The 24194-nt window shown below is 43.6% G+C and overlaps 2 protein-coding genes across 7 annotated transcripts in view; one reads left to right on the forward strand and one right to left on the reverse strand.

Annotated features, from left to right (window-relative positions):
- The window catches only part of MTNAP1 (mitochondrial nucleoid associated protein 1), a 156157-nt gene extending 134070 nt beyond the window's left edge, over positions 1–22087 (reverse strand). For 3 of the 5 annotated variants that reach the window (XM_069199812.1, XM_069199817.1, XM_069199815.1), the window contains exon 1: positions 21874–22087. The gene's annotated coding sequence lies outside the window, so the exon portion shown is untranslated. The other 2 variants (XM_069199816.1, XM_069199813.1) reach the window with 1 other exon arrangement.
- Positions 22088–22295: 208 nt separating this feature from the next.
- VCF1 (VCP nuclear cofactor family member 1) overlaps positions 22296–24194 on the forward strand; it is a 66907-nt gene continuing 65008 nt past the window's right edge. For both annotated transcript variants that reach the window (XM_069199818.1, XM_069199819.1), the window contains exon 1: positions 22296–22509. In XM_069199818.1, the coding sequence (XP_069055919.1) occupies positions 22427–22509 (83 nt within the window). In that variant the 5' untranslated portion in view covers positions 22296–22426. The remainder of the gene's footprint in view (positions 22510–24194) is intronic.

The raw sequence follows: 24194 nt of genomic DNA on the forward strand, positions 1-24194 counted from the left end.
GGGGGGGAAGCAGTATTGAAGCTTCAACTTACCAGTATCCATTCCTCCGCCGACTCCTGCGAGGCCGTCAGGATGCAGGATGTTCAAGACTTCCTCCTCCCATGATGTGAATTGTGGGGGTTGAGGTGGGGGTCCTCCGCCAGTCTTCTGCACGGCGATGTTGTGCCTGGATACCATGGAACGCACCTTCCCCCGTAGGTCGTTCCATCGCTTCCTGATGTCTTCCCGATTTCTGGGGTGCTGTCCCACTGCGTTCACCCTGTCGACAATCCTCTGCCATAGCTCCGTCCTCCGGGCAATGCTGGTGTATTGTATCTGTGTGCCGAACAGCTGGGGCTCTACACGAACGATTTCCTCCACCATAACCCTGAGTTCTTCGTCTGTGAAGCGGGGTTGTCTTTGGGGTGCCATGGGGTGGTGTGTATGATGTGTGGGGTGGAGTATGTGTATTTAAGTGAGTTGAGTGTGGTGGTGTGTGTTGTTTTGTGTGTGGATAGTGTGTGGGTGATGGTGTTGAGTGGCTGTGGCTGTTATGTTTTGGATGCTGGTGTCTCGCTCTTGCCTTCTTTACGAATTTTTAAGCGTAGGGGTTTGTGGGTGATGTGGGTGGGTGTTTTATATTGTATTGTGTGTGTGGGAGTGGTGTGTGTATGTGTATCAGGTGTGTGGGATTCAAATCGTCCAATGTGGGTGAGTTTTGTTCGTTTGTGTGTATTCTGACCGCGCCGGTGTGTCCCGCCAATGGAATACCGCGTTTGAAAGACCGCCGCGTGGATTCGTGGGTCGTAATGGCATGGGCGTATTTCTGTTGGCGTGGCGGTGGAGGTTTGGTCACCTCCACCTTTCCGCCGACCGCTGGTCTGGCGGTCTGTTGTGGCGGTCGGATTTTCGGAGGTTTGCCTTCTGCGGGTCAGAATGACCGTGGCGGGTTTCCGCGACCGCGGCGGGATTATGGAGGATTTCTGACCGGCGGTAGGCGCCTTTTACCGCCGAGGTCAGAATGACCACCTATATGTTGTGAAAGATGTTCAGTTTTATCGTTCCAAAGCCAGAAATTTTCAACCGCACCAATCAGGATACAGACATACAGTGGTGCAAATTTTGCCCCCATCGCTGTCCCTTGGAGTTGCAAATAGAAATGTCCGTCAAAGAGAAAATAGTTATTTTCTAAACAGAATTTCAACATTTCCAAAATCATTGAATTGCGTACCGTATATTTCACCGATTTAGTAGAAAGGCATTTTCTAACAGCTTCTAGGCCATCACTATGTTTTATGGATGTGTAGAGGCTGACTACGTCAATGGTGACAAGAAAATAGTCGGGTCGCCAATCAATGTTTTGTAGTTTCTGTAGGATGTCTTTAGTGTCCCTGACAAAAGAGGGTAAGTTAGTCAAAAAAATCTGTAGTTCCTTATCAATTAAAGTACCCAGTTTAGAACATACTGAGTTGATGCCTGATATTATCGGTCTACCCTTTGGTGGGTGACCTTTTTTGTGTATTTTAGGTAGAAGATATAAAGTGGGAATGGTAGGAAACTGAAGAAAGAGGGCACTTTTTTCTTTACTTGAGAGGGTTTGACGAGAATGCCAAAGCTCCAGGAGGTCAGACAAACTTTGTTGGATTTCAACTGTTGGGTTATAAGAGAGTTTTTTGTAACACTTCGTATCCTGAAGTTGTCTATATGCTTCCTGTAGATAGTCATTGGTATTAAGTATAACTATATTCCCACCTTTGTCGGCCTCTTTGATAATAATTTGACTATTTTTGCTCAGTTGTGACAGAGCTGTTGCTTGATGTCTGTTAATGTTAGAAGGTATTTCCTTTTGTCACAATAGCGTCTGTACTCTCTGTCAAGGTCCCTCAATACAGCTGTTGAAAATAAATCAATAGAATTAACAGCCGGTAAAGGTAGATTTAGGTCGTAAATCAGAGGGGTGGTACTGGTTAATTTCTAAATCTAATTCTTGTGCTATTGAAGAGAGTGGAAGGTCTGGTTCGTCAGTATTTGACAGGTTTCGTAATAAACTGATATCTTCTAAGTTTTGGACAGAAAAGTCACTAGGATTATGTGAGGGAGATGATAGAGGAGGAAGAGGGGAGGTAGTAGAAAAGAAAGATTTGCGTTTGAGATGGTGTATAAATTTAAAGAGGTATATTTTGGTTTGAGTAATATTCCAATAATTGGTGGAACAAAAAGAAAGACCTCTATTCAGAATGTGTTGGTCAGTTAAGGAAAGCTCATGATCAGAGAGATTTACTATCAATTGTTCGTAAGGTTTCAAGGTCTTGTAATTTTACTGCAAGCTCTCGTTTGTATACCTGATGTGCTTGGTGCTTCCATTGAGGTATCTGGTGGTTTTGCGCATCTATCTTTTAAAGTTCCCAGGCCATATCGCCTTGCTTCCTCTGAAAAATTTACTTGAGTTCTAATTGATGGGCATCTTTCAGAGTCATCGGAGGATTCTATTTCTGAAGACGGTATGGTGTCTGGAAAACTTTGTGGGTCCAAAGAGAGATTAGAGTCCTTAATGTTTTCATACTTTTTGCTAAAAGTGTAGACTCTCCCTTGTTGGTTATCATGGAGATCCCTTCTGAACTTGCGGTTCTTTCTTTGAATGATGTCCTCCTCGTATCGATCAATTATGCTGTTAAGAATGGCATAGTTTCTTGTGGTGATTTCTCCACAATTGGCTTCTTCTATGCATTAGGTAAGGTTGTCAACCTCTTGTCGATAATTCTCATATTCTTCTTGAGACATTTCATTAAGTTGTTTGATCATATTAGTTGATGCCAGTTTTAAGTTGGCTTCCCATTTTTGTAGGTGCTCCTGAGAGGTAGAGTCCATGGGTGGGAAGATCAGAATTCTAAGTCCACAAGGGATATGATCATTTTCCAGATATTTGTTAAGAGAAGCTACTTCCCACCATTTGGAAGTTTCCTTCTTAAGGGATTTCTCCAATACTAAGAAAGTACTTTTAGTTGATGATAAATTTGTGGTTGTAAGGTTAGAAATGCCAGCACCACATGTATTAAAGACTTGGTCCAATTTCGAGTTAAGTTGTTCTCTTCTATTTGTTTGAAAGGACATCCTGAGGTACGTGGTCAGTCCCCAACAGTGGGTCTCACTGTGCCCACTTCAACACCTCCCAGCCCGGTTGCCTCGACATCACAGGCAGCCATTCGCCACCCAACCTATATCCCTAGAACAGTGTCTACCATCTTGTGCTCCTAGTCCAGGATCCTGAGTGGCAGCACAACACCTTAGACAATGATGGTCCTGGAACCAGTGGGTAGGGTGTGTGGGAGTGATGATATGGGCCAGCGGGATGAGGCAACTGGGGATGCTCCTGGTCAGGAACCCATCAGCCTCGTCTTAGGGATCTATCAGGAGTCCCAAGGCATAATGAGCCTGGTACTTGCAGAACTCCGCAAGATTAAGCAGCTGCAGAGGGACATCCATAGGGATATGCATGAGCAGTGGGAGGCCCACAATACCAACATGGCCTCCCTAACAGGGAGGGACATTAACTGTACCCTGATCAGGGATTGTCAACAACAACCTCCCCCTTCCATTGGCGCAGCAACACCAGGCCCTTCATCAGTACAAGCCACTAAAAAGGGAGGGCCTGTTAGTGGAAGAACCCACCCCAGACACTACCTCCTCGGTAGCAGCAGATCCCCCACCACCACCACGCAAGCAGGGACGTGCAGCAAAGGCTCCAGGAGGTGCGGTTGACAAAACACCCACCAACGCTAGCAAGTGACCTCTTCCTAAAGGACCTCTTTTGCATGCCACATATTCACTCTGTTGAATGTTCTTCAGCCACCTTCCATTTCCTTTGAAAGGAGTACACTGGACTTTGGACTTACAATTGTGTGGCATCTACTCCAATGATTTAATCCACCATGACTGAACGCATCACTGTTCTTGTCAACCATTCCCCAATATAAATTTAAAGCACATATTCCCAATAAATCTACATATCACAAAGTCATTGTCTGCTTGCTTCTGTTACCTCCCAGAAGCACGCACCCATGACATCCACATCAACACAGCAGACAACCACTCCCTCGACCTCCAAATCCTGACCCCTTCTGATGACCATCACTGTGTCCCTAAGAGAGCTTTTTTTGTTTGACCTTAACCTTTCCCATCTTCCCTCCACCCCGTCCCAAACCCAAGAGGCCACTATCCACCTCCCAGCACCTCCCCTCTGCCTCTAAGGCCTCCCCTGCAAGCACCCATACCTCTCCCCTCAGCCCACCCCTGCCAAGCCCAAATCCAAACTCCCCTCCCAAATTTGATATCTGTCCCCCCCCCCCCCCCCACCCCAAAGGCCTGCCTACCCACTTGATGCCCCTTCTTGTGGAGGTTCCCTGGCAGTTGAGAGTCACTGTGCTATTGTTGTAATTTAAATGGACTGGCCAGTGGCCTTGGACTCTTCAACTCCACTATTTAATAAACCCACAGAGTTGTTTTGGGTACACATTTGTCCTGCAATTCCTTTTCTACCTTTAGGTTTTTCTGAGTAACTTATGTTGCGTGCCTACAGTTGTGTGGGTTGCTGATCCATTTGTTGTTGGTTGCAGTATCTGACTTTGTGGGCAGTGCTGGTGTCCCCCAAGACCAAGGTATATGTTGAGTGTATGGATATGTGGGTGTAAATGCAAGGTGTACTGTTTGTTATGGTATTCATTTCATCTTGTGTTGTCAATTGTGAGCATCTATGGGGTTAGACTTGTCCCCCTGATAAGGGTTATGGTTTCAAATAATGTGTGTCAGCATGAGTTTTATTTGTGCATACCTGGAGTGTGTTCAGTTGTGCTAGCTCTGTTTGCATTTGATTGTGCATATGTCCATGTACCTGTGTGTACCTTGCAGCTACTTCCTGTAGCTGTATGTCCCATGCAGTTGGAGTTGTATTTGCTTTGTTGACTTACACTTCCCCATTGTGCAGATAGACATGTCATATAGATCTAGTGGTGTTTATCCCTGTGACACCTGTAGGACCATTTCCTGTGCACATGTTGTTTTAGGGGTGTGTGCAAAGTGATATGTGCCCCAGTGCAGCCTCCTTCCTTGAGTGCTTCTGATGCCCCCATCCCTATTGTGCAGGTATTGTTAGCATAGTGCTCTTTGTCTATTTGTCTCTCTGTCTATTGTGCATGCCATGGTCCTTCCATTGACACATATCACCCACATCACCGCTGTGATATGGATGATGTGTGTGTCCATTTCAGGGCTGTTTACTGGGAGTGGTGTTTGTGTTCCATGCCACATCCATATATATGTGTGTTGTATGTGACAACAGTCCGTGGCCTATGAGGAATGTGAGTATGTGTTGTAATTGTATATATGATGCTGGTGTGTTGTTGTTGATGTGTGAGACAATGTTGTGTAGCCTTCACTATTCCTGTGCTCGAGATGTGTGTTTTTGTGTAGAGTCGCTGTGCAGTGCGAGTGACCTGTCCAAAGGGGGCCTATTGTCACTGTGAATGTGTCCATCGTTATGTATGATTTAGACTGTGCACACAATGAGAACTATACTTGGTGCCCCTAGCGTGAACCCATAAAATGTGGATAATGGCACAACGAGCTGTTGTTATGGTTAATAACACAGGCAGGTGTGTGAACTTACGGTTGCGCCTACGGTGGCGTAGATTTTGTGCTCCATCGATTCTCAACAACAGTGGCAGGACTTGCGTGATAGGCTCCATGACAGCCGGGGACGTGTGAGGCTGCCTCCAGGTGAGTGTCTCCTTTTATACTCCCCATCTCCGCCTGCTGAGATGTGGTGGTTGGACCGCCACAGTCACATTGGTGATGCGCATCCTCGTAATGTGTCTCAGCCAGCCTGTTTGTGCTTCCTTGTGACCGTGGCAGTGTGTGCTGCCTGACGGGGCCGGCGAAACCATACTGGTCTTTGTTCCATAGGCTAGTATTTCTGGTAATACGGTGGACCGACCGCCAGCCTGATGGCAGTCGGAGCGCCACCGTGGCCATGACAGTCAACGGACCACCAAACTCGTAATGAGGCCCATAATCTTGCATTCAACTAATGTACCGAGTATAATAACCTTGTTTCCAGTATACCTAGAGGGCGTCCCCAACTCCAACCTATGTATCGAGTAGAACCTTGTTTCTAGTATATCTTGAGAGTGTCCCTCACTCCGCCCTATATACCGAGAATAACCTTATTTCCAGTATACCTTGGGAGTGTCCCCAACCCCAACCTACATACAGAGTATAATCTTGTTTCTAGTATACCTGGAAGTATCAGTAACGCCACACCTATGTACCAAGTGTATTCTTGTTTCTAGCATACCTCGGGAATGCCAGTAACTCTAAAGCTATGTACTGAGTATAACCTTGTTTGCAGTATGCCTTGGGAGCGTACCTGACTCCAGCCTATGTACCAAGTATAACCTTGTTTGAGGTATACTTTGGGACTGCCAGTAACTCCAAACCTATGTACTGAGTATAATCTTGTTTCTAGAATTCCTTAGGAGTGTCAGCTACACCCACCTATGTTCTGGGTGTTATTTTGAAAGTGCCAGTATCTCTAATCTATGTTCCAAGTTACCCCAAGAGTGTCAGAAGCTCCAATCTTTATTTCAAGTTCTTCCTCAAGAGCTTCTTATCCAAGAACTTGGCTATTCTGCTCTACGCTGTGATTTTGAAGAAACCTATAAGTGTTGGTTATTGAAGCTGAGCATTGTAAATTGTGTAGAGGCTTGTAGTTCATTGAAGTTAATTGCCTCTTCTTGTTGTCCCGTAAACGCCCGCCTTTGCAGTCCAAGAAGGTCTCAGGAATGACGCATTCTGTATGCGATTTAGTATCTGTGTTGAGCAGAGCCTGTACTGCAAGTTGCTTTTATTATGTTGTCCCTTCCTCCTCTGGAAGCTGGTGGATCTAAGTGTACCGTTTCTGGGCCTTGCGTCTTCCTGAGTGGGAGTGGAGATCCAGCATTGGCTCCAGTGTTGTGTCCGTTGTTAGAACCAGGTGAGTGCATGACAGTGATGACTCTGCAGAAAGGGCCAAGTCAACCAGTGACCAAGTGATTATATGTAGCACCTGTGCTAAAGCACAAGAATCCCAGTCCGGAAAAGGTTCTCAGCACTATCAAGAGTTGTGAATGATCAGCCCGTGGCATTAAAATGCTTAAGAAACCAGAAGGATTATCCAGTGACAAATCTTATGTGCGCCAATGTTCAAACCAAGAATGAAACTCCAAGGGTTAAAGGAAAAACCAATCAGCCAAAACGTAACCATAAGGAGGTTAGCAAGAATGAATGCTACTGTTGCAGATCCAGTAATCATGGGGCCTCTTACCGAAACTGTTCTGCACTTGGAAAGGAGTGTCACAAGTTTGGAAAAAATTATTATTTTGCCAAGGTATGTTGTGCAAGTGGTTGTCAAAGGAAGATATTTGCGATCCAGGGTGATAATGAGATTGATGATAATCGTGAACAACTAGAAAATCTCATGTTGGTGGTCGCAATTCTGGATTAGTGTGATTCAAATGTTCACCAGAAATGCACTCTCAAAGTTAATCAGCAAGATGCGAACTTTCTTGTTGATGTTGATTTACACTATCATCTCTAAGGAAGAACAGGAAAGGCTTCCAACAAAGGAAGAACTTCAACCCAGCCGCATCATGCTTGGTACATACGGCAGGCATAAGATCAATCTTGTGAAGTGCCTTCAATGCATGTCTCAGTTCTACAGACAGAACTGCTAAAGCCAGTGCATATGTAGTTAACCATGGTATCTGCATTTTGGGTTGGTCTGAACAACAGAGTCTCCGCATGTTAGTAAAGCTGTGTAAATCACCCTGTGTGTTTATTGTTACCATACTGGATTCTGACAATATTCTTCAAGAATCTGATTCTGTTTCAACTGAGAAAGTTTCAAATCTACACTAAGCTACAGAAGACTTTTGTACCAATTAAACAAAAGGTATGCAAATCAACCCATGTGGCAATATCTTAAACAAATGGCTGTAGGGTTATAATAATTGTACTCATATCCGTCTCTTCATGGCTGTCTCCTGTCATGATAGTCAAAAAGAAGAATGCAAGATTAGACTATGCATTGACTTACGCAAGTTGAATAGGTGATTGTAGAAAATCAACCATTACCCATGTGTTTGAAATGGTGGCCATTTTGGGCAATGCAAAGGTATTCTCTACATTCACCTTCACAGCTGCTTATCACCAGATCATGTTGCACAAGGATTCACATGACCTCAATGACTTCTAAAGGAGCATTCTGATTTTACCTGATGTCTTTCAGCCTCAATTCAGCCTTGGCTGCATTGCAAAATGTTATGAATAAACTGTTTGAACGAATGGCAGGTGTCAGAGACTTCTTCAAACATCACGAAGGCTAACAAAAGGTGTAAGGGAAGCGCTTAAAAGGATCCAAGCGAGCGGCTTGATTCTAAAAAGGAGAAATGCAAATTATTTTTCAAAGACATGATAGAATATTTGGGTCACATCACTTATCCTGACGGAATCAAGCCCAAGCCTATCTCGATCTCTGCTATTATTAATTTGCCACTGCCTTCCAACAGGGTTGGGTTGAACTGAGATCTTTTCTTGGTCTGTGTGAATTTTACTTGAGATTTAAAAGTTAAACTTGCGTGCCTTTTAACAAAGAAGGATGTTGAATTTACATGGAATGATAAGTGTGAAGAAAACATGCAAAATCCCAAAGAAGAATTAAAGAGAGCCTCATCATTTAAATCATTCAATGAATCCCTGCATTCTGTAGTAACTGTTGTCAGTCAAATGGGTCTGGGAACCCTGCTGAGCCAAAAGGGATCTGACGCAAGTTAAGAGGACCTGAAATTAAGTACTCTATAACACAGAATGAACTCCCAATATGTGTTTGGGCTGTATCCAAATTTCAAAGCTCCTTATGGGGTAGGCCATTTCTTTTCAGAATTAATCATGAACCACTAGTGAGTATACTGAGTAAATGTAATTCACACAAAGTTTTACCTCATACAAACAAACTGGCTTGTAAACTGTTCATATATATTAATTGTTGTAGAGTGTCTTCCAGGAAAATCCATTATAATATCTGATTGTTTTATCTCACATTGCAAGTGTTGATGGCACATGTGAGGATGATATGTGTGAAACAGAGGATGATAGTGCCATTGCGTACTTGTTGAATAAGCCAGATTATGAGAACATCCTAAGTAAAATGGATTGGATGATACCTACCGTTGATGACTCTCAGTATTATTTTTTTTCTAATTTCATTATTAATCGTTAGCCAAAAGAGAAGGGATTAGATGTGAATCACAGGCCATATTGGAAGGTGAGGGCACACTAACCACAGTGGAAGATGTCATCATAAGAAATAATATGCTAGTGGCTCCCATATCATCAAGACCCTTCCTTGTTGATCCGAACACACATGAGACACAGGTATGACTGGTACCAAAAAACAGTTAAGAATGTAATATTAGTGGCCATCCAGGATGTTGATATGTTTATGCATGAATGTTAGTTATGTAAGGATGCTGATAAAAACATTACTGTGCTCTCATTTCCACTCACACCAGCTACACTCCCAGGGGGCCCTGGCAGAAGGTGGGAGTTGACCTCATTGGACCCATTAATAGAATGTCCACTAAAATGCATTATGCCATAGTCATAATAGACTACTACAGCAAATGGATTGATTTATAATTTCTATATTGCCCCACTAATAAAAATGTTTTGGATTTCTTTAAAGAAGTGTTCTTACAAGAGGGTTTCCTAAAATATGTGGTGAGTGACAATGGAACACAATTTCTTTCAGTAACAAATGTTGGCAAAGCCAATAGGTCTTGCCTATGCAAGATCTATTGGAGTTGCCAGTGTTGTTTAGCTATGTTGCAAATGGCTGAAAGTAAAGATAAAAAAACTTTACGACACAGCCAGCATTGACTGTGTTATTGTGTTTTGTTTTTTTTACTTGCCGCTATGCTGCAATGAAGCCAGCACTGCTGTCTAATCTATATTGTAATATCCCTGTAGATCTACAGTCCCGGGGCTGCAAGTGCACTCCTGACCTTTGCATGGGACCCCCTGACCAACACTGGCAATCATTTATTTACAAGTTAATCGACATGAAAGTAAGTAATTAGGGTATCCTTCTCAGATAAAATCTGTGGTGTGGAAAATTATGCGAGGGAATTTTTAAAAGCAATCGAGCTCCTGGGCAGAGTTCCCTCCGGGCCCTCACCAACTTCCTGTGAGTTATTTTGTAACCAGTTAGCAGATTATTTTCAAAATAAGTTGAAGAAATTTTTTAAAGAGATAAGTGGTAAAAATGACGGATTTGTTCCTTCTTCTGGTTAAGGTATAACACCACCAAGGACAAAGGCCTTAGTGAACTTCCCTAGCCCTACATTTGACCAGGTGAATTAGTTGATGCTTCACACTAAATCGGGGGGCCCTTCAGACTAATGTGATTGCACAAGTTAGTGCAAGTGGTTGCCCCTACTTTGACTTTGCTTTTTAATTCTATTGTGGGTTCAGGCATTTTCCTGCTGGGTTGGAAAGCAGCATCTATCCTTCCACTGTTAAAAAAGCCATCATTGAATCCGAAGGAGGTAAAAAATCTATTGCCAAATTTCATGCTTACTGTTTCCAGTCAAAGTGCTGGAAAGACATATGAATGGTATGTTATCTAAATATGTGGAGGAGACTGAGTTATTAGACACAACTCAGTTTGGGTTCAAACCGTTCAATAGTACCGAGACGGCTCTAATTATGGCGGCAGACCAAGTGCGAAGTATTCTGGACTCAGGTGGGCAGGCTGCCTTGGTGCTGCTGGATCTATCTGCGGCCTTCGATAATGTCAACCATTAATTTTTGGTAGCCAGGCTGGCAGACATCGGTATCGGAGGCATTAGATCTGTTGGAGTATTTTCTATCCCAAAGAGAGCAATCAGTGGCCCTGGGTGATTTGTTATAAAAGTCTTTCTCCTTGGCTTGTAGAGTACCAAAGGACTCGCCTTTGAGCCTGACCTTGTTTAAGATTTATGTTGCCCCTTTAGCTAACTTAATTCGCTCTTTTGATTTGATCCCGGTGGCTTATGCAGATGACACACAATTGTTTCCATCCTAGACAATTCCCAGACCACAGCTACCATTTTAGTAGCTGCATCAGGGCTATCATCCATTGGACGAATAGCAACAGCTTGCTTTTGAACTGCAACAAAACAGAGGTTCTTTTTTTTGCTAAGTCAGATCCGGTCTGGAATGGCGCCTGGTTGCCACAAAACTAGGGAACTTTGTCTGTACCCAGACCTGCAGCCAAAAACCTGGGAATTGTTTTTGATCAAGCCTTAGATTTTGATTCCCAGATTAATAAATTGACATTGGCGTGCTACTTCCTAAGATCAGGAAGGAGTGTCAGTACATTCCGTTGGAGTTACAGAAGACTGTGGTAACTTCACTAATTTTATATAAACTGGATTATTGTAATGCCTTATATCTAGGGATTGCTCAACGTTCCTTAAAGAAACTTCAATGTCTTCAAAATGCAGCAGCTCGGTTCATGATGAAGATCCCTAAATTCCAATCTGTGGCAAAAACTTCAAAGCATCTTTATTGGTTATCTGTAAGGGAGAGAATCAAGCTCAAAGCGCTCTGCCTTACACAAAAATCCCTATATAGTACGGCCCCAGACTATTTGAAGAGAAAGTTTGTTTGATATCAGCCCCAGAGAGTGCTAAGATCATCAGCTCCCAGAACAATTAATAGGCAAAATTACACTACACAACTAATGTGGAATAAACTACCTCTTCAGTAGAGAGCCCAGACAAGCTACCTGGCCTTTGGAAAGCAGCTTAAACCCTAGTTGTTCTCTGGAGGCTTTGATGGCTAGATGAATCCTGACCTTGGTTTCTTGTAAGTTACGGTTATGATCTTCAGCGCCAAGACGCCACTGGCATTTGCACATTTAACAACATTTTCAAATATCAGCTATCCTGCACAGGTAACTTTTGGGCCACCTTCATTTTTAAAGACATTCTGCAACAGACGTGTAAAATATGAAAAAGCCTTTTTAAAAATTCCAAAAATGTATTTAATTCACATGCAGAACTGTGTCATCCTAGTATTATTAGTACATCAGACTAAAGACCTGATTTAGATATTGGCAGATGAGTTACTCTGTCACAACAGTGATGGATATCCTGTCTGCTGAAGTCGAAATCCCATTCAGATTTCGGCAAACGGGATACCTGTCACCATTGTGACAGAGTAACTCATCCACCAATATCTAAATCCGGCCCTTAATCAGTGCAAGTATTGTTTTTAAGGAATAGTTTTCAAACATGAATTTTGAAACATTTATGCTTTCACCCACCCTGACAATGCTAATAGTGAACTAAAAGGCAAGTCACTTATGTGCACCCTCTGGACGGCCTAAGTTGCTATTATACATGGACAACATTTTAGTAAAATCAAATGTTGGAGAAGTTTCATACAGTGCACATCCTGAAGGTATGTATTTCAAGACGGTATTATATGTAACAATAAAGGACAAGCATTGGCAAAACCTATAGGTTTCACCTATACAAAGTCTATTGTCTTTGTCAATCTTTGTGTACATGTTGCAGATGACTATAAAAAAGATGTGAAGCAATGGAAAGAGATGCCGGCTTGGAGAACCATGTTCCAGTCTTGGCGTTGGTTCAACATCCTGTGATTCTGGCCAAATCATGTTATCTCCCCAATGCCATAAAAAGAGTGTCTTCGTGTAGTGGAACTAGTGCTCTTATAAAGCGCGGAAATACTTTATAGAAATGTAAAGTGCTATTTATAACATACTGTGAAAAAGGGTGATTCATACACATTTAAGTTGTGCCAGTGTACTAAGTGAGTAGAAGAGGAAGCCTGTGAGGGAGGAAGCACATGAGGGGAGAGAGAAAGGGTGAGGAAGCAGGGTGGCGGCAGTGGAGGTGGCGGTGCTCACACATTACCAATGGGAGCACTGGGAATGCAGACGGTCACTAGGCAGCAGGGTGATATCGGTCATAGCTGATTTTGAGTTGGGGGTAGTAGTAAAGTATAGCAATAATTAGTGTTAAGTCAGTTTCCTAGACCTTTTGGCCCCTGAGCCACTGCACCTGCTGTATCATTCAAATTATGGCCCTATTGCCTATTAATGTCTATTAGTACTATATAATAGAGCAATAATTGGTGTTCAGTGGGTTTCCTAGATGTTTTGACCACTGTGCTATTGCACCTGCTGATCCATTCAAATCCAGGCCCTAGTGCTTGTGAGGTAACTGCACGTGTGACTGCTTGTTTAGCAGTAAATTACAAACATAATCGGTGTTCAGGGGGTTTCCTAGACCTTTCGGCCACTGCACCATTCAAATCAGGACCCCAGTGCCTGCAAGGATAAATGAGGAAATCATTTATATCCAGTAATAATATATGTGTTTCGAAATAGGCACAGTTGCAGAGAAAATACATGATTATCGTGTAGCTAAACATAAATACAAAGCTTTCATAACAAGTGCCTTTAAACTTATCCATCCCTCCAAAACGAGTTGCCACAGATGTCATAAATAAAGCATATGCTTTACACGTCAAAGTGAAAAGCAAGCACTGTTAATTTGTGTAACAACCTGGCTGGCTCTTTCTTGTGAAAATATTTTAACATGTGCTTGACAGTAAATGGGCCATAAGCAGTGTAAATTGCTTAATAGTTTTCAAATATGATTTTAGAAATGGTCATGCTTTCACTTACCCTGACAATACCAATAATGAGATTCATGCCCCACAATTGAAAGGCAAATGTTTTGTGCAGCTGAAGAATGAGATACCTTTTGAGATGGCTATATCTGAAATAAAATTTTAAAAAGGGTACAAGTAGCCTCTATAGAGAAAGTACGCGGCAACTCCTCTTTCCTATAAATGCTCTAACTTTGAAGTCAGCCGAAAGCAAAGTAAACATCAGGCTTCCATGAAGATACAGCTTGACATTTGACCTCGGTCTCTGAATGCCCAGCAAATGTGACGAGATAACAAAATCTACAGGCCTGTTTATTACAGAAAACAAATTTGTGGAAGAATACAGTAAACACAGCTTTGGCATAAGGAAGTACAAACTTGAGCTTGGGAGGCTTAAACAAATAAAGCCAGAGGCGAATGGAATTCCCAAAAACGTGAATTACAAAACCACAAAGCCAATGGCAAGCAATGGGCAGAATACATTCCCAGGAAACTCCACAAGATGTCCGCATACCACACAACTGCGCTGTCTGGTAGGCTGTGGCCTAATTCTTTTTTTTAATTTTTTTTAAGTCTTCTGGTATTCCTCTTTCTGATAGCCCTAAAGTAATGGGTAGGTTGATAGAGCAAACTGCATAATAAAGGACACCATACAATTGGCCTTAGAAGGCAACTTACCTGTGAGAAACACCCTAAAAACTCATCTTTGGGCATAACGTACCCCTCCTCAAAGTGTAACTAAGGGGACCAGGTGTTATTTAACGAGGAGTAGAAATCCTCTAACCGATATACAGTCTCACTGGTTCAAAGAAAGGGCAAGGGGTGTCAATATAGATGAAGATAACAAAAAGAAACAATGCAGGATGCAGTTGAAAAGAAACGTTCCAAATTAAATTATTTTATACTTAGAGAAAAGCTGTGACTCCAAGTAGAATATGTACTGGTAATATGGTTTAAGCGTCCTTTTAAATTCAGTAGTGGCAAGTTCAGGGGTCCATTGCTGGTAATTAAATACTCGGGGTCAGCTATAATGCTGGAAAATGCGAACTGGTGACATGTTTCACATGCAGGATAAGTTACTGGTCATTGTAAGGTACCTGAACCCTTTCCCAATGTTAGCAGTGATAGAGGTGTGGGATTCTACACAGGCAATACCTCCCTATATAGCAGAACTTCTGCCTTTGTGCAATCACAACCCTAATTACCATGTCTCAAGGGCCTGCTGGATTCAGATTAGATGTTCTGAATGGAGAATGTGTTGCGCGGCTTCTCCTCATGTAATGTAGGCATGCCATTTAAATTCAAGAATTAGGTACTGCATTAACTTCCCCCAAAAAGGGCTAAGATGTTTTATTGTTATGTGCTGCTGAAACATAACCCTTCATACATTTACTGATTATTGTTTTACCTATGTCGTTATCCTCGTCTAGCTTTCCTCCTCTCTCTTCCTCCCTCCTCATGTGCTTGTGTGTGTGTGTGTAACATTTCAAGCAGACATTAGAATGCTGAGGGTTGGCAGTTGGGAGCATACATGCCAACCCTCCTGATTCAGGCAGGAGACTACTTAATAGCCTCCAGATTCCTGCATGTAGAAACCCAATTTGGATTGCTGAACCATTAACTGCTGGAAAGAAGGCAGCTTGAAAATATGTATTCTGAGCCACAACCCTTCTCCCTTATTTGTTGCAGAGGGAGACTAGAGGGCGTAACAGGCTTCAACATTTAATTTTTGGCGGTTTTACATAGCGCATACAAAAATCAGACTTTAGAACGCTATTTTTGTTTGTGCCATGTTATTAAACTGCTAAAAATTAAATGCTGATTGTCTGTCACCATACATGCCAATAGACCTGATTCAGACAGATTGCCTCTGCTTCAGTCCAAGTCAATGTGGAAAATAAGTTCTCCAACTATTTTATTAATTTCCTACTTGCCTGCTCTAAAATGTTGGCATGTATAGTCGAGAACGGGTGAGGAAAGGCATTTATGCAGTGCTTTAAATAGGCTAGCACTCACCGGCACTGAGTACCACCACTTCCCCCAAGTGTACCGGAACTTTTCCGTTACCAGAGAGACTACCAGCATTCACTGCATCAAGTAGGCATTTCCAGTCACAGTCATCTGAGCATGCATCACATTTCTACACTGCGGAGCATTCTCACATGATGGCTATTTCACACCAGTAGTAACGAGCCATGGCAGAGCAACATGTGATGTCATCCACCAGGTAGCTGTGTGTCAGGAAGAAAGGGAAGCACTTTAAAAAGCAAAATTTGCTATGGCTTTCCTTTTCTTCTTTGCCAGTGAAGCAGAACGGAAAACAAAGAGCCACAGAATTCCACCGACAAGGAGGCAGAGAAGAGTACCTGCAATAAGCTGGTTTGCCATCAGCACCAGTCAAACCCACTGAGGAACCTTCTGCAACTCCAACACATAGGTAAGTGACCTGCACGCCACCCCAATCTACCCGTGTCTAAAAACAAATGAATGAGTCCTTGTGTAATGCAGGGGTGGCTGCGGCGCTTCACCCCAGCACCATATCTTACACCTCTTGAAAGGGCTCAACCAATCCTGGGTTCCAGTAGTGCCAAAGAATAAATTCCATCGCTCTGCCTTTGATTGCAGCTGCTCTGCTGGGCTCGGAGTGGGGTGGGGCCAGCTGGTGCCTCTGTTCCTGCAGCCGACCCCGTGCAGCAGCTGCCCCTCTTTGTGTAATGTAACTGGTGCTCAACAGGTGCTCAGGTAAAGTGCTCCAGTACCTTTGGAGCAAGTTCGCATTATAAAAAAGTGCATAAAATACCGCACAGCACCCACCCTGATGCCTCTATTTACTTTTTATTGATGCTATACCGAACTGTATTTTTAACATGCAGTTGAATGTCAAACCATTATTCAAGAGCTCAGTAAAGGCAGATGATGGACACACTAGTTCTTTGTAGCTACAGCTTCCAGAGTTGATAAACATGTTATAGAAGCATTTGACCAGTGTGCGTTCCTGGGCTTTGAAGTGCATCCTACACCAGAGATGTATTAAGGCATGGGCAAAGTGGGATCTGGCCCAGGGCCCCAGCCTTTCAGGGGACCCCCTGATAGAGCTAGCTCTGTTCTGCAGAAAGCTTTGCTCTGATAACCTTGAATAAATCTTTAAACAGATTGTTTGAAATACTATTTTCGTTAAATGTATTTTTAATGTGGGCGATGTGTGAGGGTCTATTACAGACATTTTGCATATAAATGTTGTGCTTATGTTTCATGCAACATCCATTAAAAGAAGGTTCTTTTGGATCAAAACAGGACCACACATATGAGAAATTGGAGGGTGTCAAGTAGATTATTTGCAGTAATATTAGTGAGCTGCTGCTGTTGTCACTATCAATGAATATTAGATATAAACACATTTAGAAGTTGGACCAGTGTGCCTGTGCCCTGTGAGTGACCTGGCCAAAGAGGGCATGAAAGACCTGAAACTGGATCATCAATTCAATACTGTTCCAAACAGGGGAACCCAAAATGCACTTGGCCCAGGGCCCCCAAAAAAATCCTTAAGATGTCCCTGCTCTACACACACAGAGCCTGTGTAATGCAAGCAGCCTTCTGGCCTCAGTTTGCAAATCAGCTTACTTGTGAACTGGTGTAATGAATGTCACATTTCCCTAGAACTCCTTAGGTGGTGTCGCTGCACTGTGCTGTATTATTCAGTGACGGTACAGAGGAGTGACTGGCAGAGGCACCAGAGGGTGTAGAGGTACTGGGGGTAGAGATGCCGTACACTTAGGGTACATAGGCGGACACACCAGAGGGTAGAGATACAGTGCACTGAGGGCACAGAGATGTCAGAGAGTAGAGATGCAGTGCATTGAGGGTTCAGTGATGTCAAAAGGTAGAGATGCAGTGCACTGAGGGTGCAGCTATACCAGACATCAGAGATGCAGTGCCCTGAGGGTGAGAAGGCAGACATGTTACAGGGTAGAGATGCAGTGCATTGAGGGTGCAGAGGCAGAGATGTTACAGAGTAGAGATGCAGTGTCCTGAGTGTGCAGAGGCAGAGATGACAGAGGGTAGAGAGGTAGTGCACTGAGGGTGCAGAAGTAGTGGGCAGTGATGCAGTGAAGTTTCAGAGGAGAGATGTCAGAGAGTACTACAGGGTACAAGAGAACACATGGACAAAGGAACCGGATGGTGAAGTGGGGATAGATCCAAGACTACTGGAGGTTACAGAGTCAGGGACCACAGAGGGTTCAGGTACAAAGAAAGTACTGAGAAAGGTGCACCCTTGGGCAGATGGGTAGGTCACTCAGGGGTCATAGTGGCAGGGCACAAGAGCTCACAGAAGAGTATCAGGGTACATGGATCTGTGAGGAAATAAGAGGTACTCTCTACTGTATCCTTACTCTTGCACTTTTTATCAGGTCTATCTCCTAATAATCGCCCCTCTTTCCCCTAGTATTTATTCATCACATTCTCTCATGTGCTTTCTGTTCTTCACTCTCTTGTCCATCACCAAAGAGTATGCTCCATTTTTAGGTCCTCTGCCACACCTGTCAGATATTTAGCACCCCATGCAGGCAACTTCAATCCCTGTCCCGTACCATCCACTCCCACCACAGATACCTTCAACTCCTTTAACAATACTTTCATTGCACTCAGGTACTCTTCTCCAAGTATAATGCCTCCTCTCATTTACACATCAACCACCAGAGTCTCAAACTCTCATGTGTCAGCCATTCTACATAACTACCTTCTTTAAGCTGTGAACATGGGAAACTCCCAAATGTGAACACCCCAAACTTTATCCCAATAACTTGGCTAAAGAACTGATGATTCAGAAACAGTGTTAAACCTTGATTTCATAAGGCAATGTGTCCCCACGATAAAGGCACTTCCACAGACATCAAAAACACAATAGACCCAGTAAACGCCCAATCAATAATTAATTTCTAGATCAGCAGAATAAGTTTAAAATATTTTTTACAGAAATTCAAACAATATGATAGAGTCAGCAATGAAGGTTATTAGTATATAGAGCATTACAGGATAGTGCAAAGTCAGAATTATCCTAAGCCCCAAATGAGCAGTGAAATCAATAGAGAAACACACATAGTAGAATTGGAAACTCTTTTGGCAAACCCCTAAAATCAGGGATTTATATAGAAAATCTTATAAAACAGAACAGAAAGTGAAGATTCTTAATGGTGTTAGCAAAACCATCATCGTGTTAGCCAACCAGAGTACAGTTTTATTAAATGCCATATTGCCTTAGTGCTCAAACACTATACTACTACATGAATATTCATTCTGGCCACTCTAGCTAATGTCATGCAGAGACGGCATAACAGACTAGTTACATGAACAACAACAAACTATTATGAATGAATAGGGCACAGTGAACTAGCAGAAGGTCCTCGAGAAAGATCAGTATTGTGATCATGCTATGTCCACAAGTGAATGTGAAAGAAATTTTAGCTGCATGAATGATCTGCTCACAACAAAGAGAAAATCTCTTTCCACAAATCGTCTGTCATCCCTTCTTTTTTTTAAATGTTCTAAGCCCACCCATTCAAAGGTTTGAACCACTACCAGATGTTAAAACATGGCTGCAATGAGATAAGCTGATGAGACAGCTTATTGTTCATGCAACCAGGGGGAAGAAAAGTCCCTCTGCAAATCTATGTGGAGGCTTTTTTTCATCACTGCTGGTCTTTTTGTAACATGTATTGCCAATTCCCAAGCTGCCAAATGCAGCCCACATCTTTTTGTTATTGCTCTAGTAATTTACCTGGTTGTGCTTTCTGAATTTATTGTTTAACTAAGCTGTGGCCTGTTAAAAGGGAAACCTGATAGTTACAAGCTGTCTATTAGTATTGGTTGGTATAAAATCGTTGTCTGATTTTCTTCTATAAGCTGCACACGGTAGCTGAAACTGTGTATAATATCAACATTAAAATGTGATTCATTTGCCGTTTGTGCACAACCAATCTTCACATTTGCAACATTTGAAAGAGTGTAAAAAATTATTCTTAATACATGCAAAGCACCAATAATACAATAGAGATTGAAGCATTTTGTCATCATTACCCCCCCAAAAAATATATTGAGGCCTGTAAATGGTTGTCATTAGGCCCACCCTTAACTCGCCTCTATCCCCGCCTCCTTTAAACCTCCCCACCCCCACTGACCAATTTGATGAGGACCTGCAGTTTTTTTAACCCCATTTAAAGCACTGCATTCAGGGACTGGAGAGCGACGTGATAAGGCTAATTCATTTAGGGCCAGATGTATGAATCTGGCCTAGTGCGATTCGGTAATTGCGATTTTTAAGAAATCGCAATTACCGAATCGCAAAGGGCCATGTATCACATTTGCGATTCGGTAATTGCGATTTCTTAAAAATCGCTAATGCAATTACCGAATCGCAAATTGCGATACAGGCCCCATTCGCAGCTATGGGCCTGTTGGCTCATAGCTGCGAATTATTAGCATTTTCGCAAATTGCGATTTCTGAAACAGAAATCGCAATTTGAGAAAAGCAAAGGGCCAGGGTGCTGGGGGCCTTAGGCCCCCTCTCCTGCACCCCATTTTGTTTTTTTAGACATGTAAAGGACACACATGCCAAAAGGGCATGTGTGCTTTACATTCCAAATTTAAAAATGCAGTTTTACTGCATTTTTAAATTTTGCACCAGGTTATCACCTGGTGGCTGGACATGGTATTTTGCACTTGCAAAATACCATTCTGCGAAAAATCGCAATTTGCGATTTTTTGCAGACTGTCATTGCGACCTGGATTTTGCGAATCGCTAATTGCAATTCGCAAAATACTGGTCGCAATGCAGAAAATCGCAATTTTTGCGATTTTCGGTATTTGGTCTGCGAATGCATTTGATGCATTGCAGACCCCGATTTTGCACTCGCAAACGGCCGATTTCGCTGTTTGCGAGTGCAAAATCGGATGATACATCTGGCCCATAGTGCTGTACCGGAGCATACATGCCAACATTTTAGAAGATAAAAGCAGAAGATTTCTAGAAAAAAATTGGGAGAATGAATTTCCCACATTGACTTCTACTGGGGCTTGAACAGGATTACTGTTATGTACGGGATTTGCAAGTCTACTGCTGCAGGATTAGATAATAGATACTCAAATGTCCTTTTTTTTTTCCATACCTGTCAGGAGCACGGAGAAAGAGCTATAGCAGGCAGCAAGCGCTTGATGCATGTGATGTGCAATGGCCTGCAGAAGCAGGTTATTGGCAGTGCATACTACAAGTTACACAAGACCAGGCCCTGTCAGCTGAAGCCGGCAGAGGAATTGGGTTTTACATGTAGGAATTGGGAAGCATGAGATTAGACATAAAATCGGTAGTCTCCCGTCTGAATCGGGAGGGTTGGCATGTATGCCTGGGGCCCCTACATTTCTCTGATTTTTTTTTCAACATCTCCATCTTTCATGGTTCAAAATGTTGGTAAGGTCCGAAATACCCAAACACACCAATACTGCCCTGCCAAGTGTCACGCATCTTGCTTTAAAATCTTGTTCCAGTTTCTCACTTTGCTAGGTAAGCTCAGAGTAGTGTTTATCAAAGGCCACAAGGTGACGCTGTATACAACGGGAGGTATAGGATTATCGATATATTATGATATTTATATTATTTCCTTTGTCTTCTTCCTTAATTTAGCTTGCAAGAAAGTGTCACTCAGTTGTTGAAATGTCACTCATAATTACACTGAAACTATGAAAATGTCACACACAGCAATCTAAAACCTTGGCAGCTATCCCAATATTACCTGTGTGTGATCCTTCTTCTGTGTTTAGTACCACCTGTCCTGTCTTCTCGTGAGGTTCCCAAACGACAGTCTTTCCATCCAAACACTCAAGAGGAACTAGAAATACAGCCCTCCGCGGTAAACTGCCGCCTCGTGTTCAATAAAGCCAACGGCATGGTATTTTTTGGTCAACGGAGGAATGGTAAACGAAATTTCAACCACCCAGGTCACTGAGAAACTATTTGTAAATGACTTGCGTCAAACTATACAACTGTAAATGCCAATGAGCGCAACTGCTGCTTAATGTCTGAAGTTGAGGATTTGAACGGGAAGAAACACGTAATTATTCTCTTACCCCAATAACAAAAATGTTTAGGGCTGACGACCACTCAACGGACCCTGTTCGCTTTCACAGCTTACCAGCCCTCTACATCAGAGTTCTGTTGTGGGGTGCAGCGATATACAACGGTCCTAAAATAAAAAATATATGAATACAAAACACTACGAGTCAAACACTGAACTGTTTGCCTGACTATAACATGGCCGTCGGTAGAAAACGGCCTTTTACGTTCTCCGTTCCGAGGTCCAGACCCCTTTTTTCAATTGGTTGGTTTTAGATAGTAACCATCTAAACATGGCTGGCTGCATTAGTGGCTCGCCCCGCTAGCGCAAACTGTTGAGCTGACAGTAATCAGCTGGCGGTGGTTGTTGGGATTGCGTGTGTATTGCGTCACGCGCTCTGTCCAGTAACAGAGGGGAAGCGCACTGCCTGCTGGGAGAGAGAGGCCTGTGAGGGAGGAAGCCGGGCTCTGAAGTCAGGAAGCTGCCGGGGTTGACGAGAGACCTCCACGGGACATGTTGCAGCCCGCTGCCTGACTAGCGCCAGCACCCACGGGGTGGAGCGGAGTATGACCAGACCGGGAAGAGGGAGGGGGAGCAACAGAGGAGGCCGACAACAGCCACAAGCTCCGGGGAGAGGAGGAGGAGACAGGTAAGAGGCCCGTGGTGCATAAACAACTCCAGAGGAAGGAAAGGCACTGGAGAGAGCGAGAGTTGTCAGTCGTGCCAGGAGTGAGTGACATCAAATAGGAAATGGCAGCGAAGAGGAAGAAAGGGTTGATATAGGCTAGAGGTGGGCGAACCCAAAAAACAAAAATGAGATGCTCCCAAATGTTTAGCTTGGCTGTAGGAGTCCATGCACAAGCTCAGCCATGATAACGTTCTGCAAGTAAATCATGCAACCAGTAACATGTAGGAAGTATGACGTCTTATTTCCAAAAGTGTATTTCATTACCACACAGAAGTGTTTCACCTTAACACATCAGATCAAACTACAGCATTTGTAGGAAAGTACCCTCTTTTTGGCATGGTTACTCCACTTTTTGCGTGCGATCAGTATGTTTGGACTGTTTTCACTGGGAACCTGCTAACCAGTACACCAATGATGGTGCTTTCTCCCTCTAAATTTGTTTTCCTAGGACTGTGCACACCCCGCAGTTGGCATTCTGGTGCCCCCTCATAAGTCCATAGTATATAGTACTTGGGTACCCAGGGCATTGGGGCACCTGGGGTTCCCCATGGCCTGCAGCATGTATTGTGCCACCCATCGGAGCCCATGCAAAATATGTCTGCAGGCTTGCAATTGCAGCTTGCGTGAAAAGGTGCATGCACTCTTTCACCACAGGTCACTGTAAGTCACCCCTATGGTAGGCCCTCCTTGCCCAGAGGGCAGGGTGCAGGTTCTTGTGTGTGAAGGCATCCCTGCATGAGAAGTGCCCCTACAAACTCCAGTTCCATTGCACTGGACTTCATAAGTGCGGGGAAGCCATTTTATCTGGGTATTGGACACAGGTCACTCACTGCCCGTGTCCAGCTACATAATGGTAACCACAAACCTGGGCATGTTTAGTATCAAACATGTCAGAATCATACCATTGCCAGTGTTAGTTGTATGATTCCATGCACTCTGGGGGCTCCGTAGAGGACCCCTCGCTTTGCTCCAACCAGTCTTCTGGAGTTTTCCAAGCAGCCCGCACTGCTGCCACACCTCAGACAGGTTTCTGTCCTCCTGCTGCTTGACCAGCTCAGCCAGAGGAAGGCAGAACAAATGATTTCCTGTGGGAGAGGGAGGTAACACCCTCTCGCTTGGAAATAGGTGTTGCATGGATTTGGGAGGGGTAGCCTCCCCAAGCCTCCGGTATGCTTTTGAGGGCACATTTGGTGCCCTCCTTGCATAAACCAGTTTGCACCAGTGCAGGGATTCCTGGTCCCGGTTCTGGCATGCAACTGAACAAAGGAAAGGGGAGACGTCACTCCCCTGTCCATCACCTCTCCAGGGGTGCTGCCCAGAGCTCCTTCAGGTGGCCAGTTGATTCTGCCATCTTGAATCCAAGCTGGGCAGAGGCCCCTGGGAGCATCTGAGTGGCCAGGTCAGGCAGGTGACATCACAGGCCCCTCCTGATAGATGGTCACCTTGGTAGGCTATTAATGGTCCCATCTTGTGTGGGTCCTAAGATTTGATGTGCAAGACTCCACCAGAACTCCTCTGTGTCTTTTACTTTATCTTCTGGCCACTGGAACCACAACTGGACTCTTCAGGAACCGACAATCTGCACCTTCAGCGACGACTCCGCCTTGCAAAATTGTTTCTCCGGCTCCTTCCAGCAGCTGCATAAT

The sequence above is a fragment of the Pleurodeles waltl genome, chromosome 7 (assembly GCF_031143425.1).
Source record: "Pleurodeles waltl isolate 20211129_DDA chromosome 7, aPleWal1.hap1.20221129, whole genome shotgun sequence".
Taxonomy (NCBI): Eukaryota; Metazoa; Chordata; class Amphibia; order Caudata; family Salamandridae; genus Pleurodeles; species Pleurodeles waltl.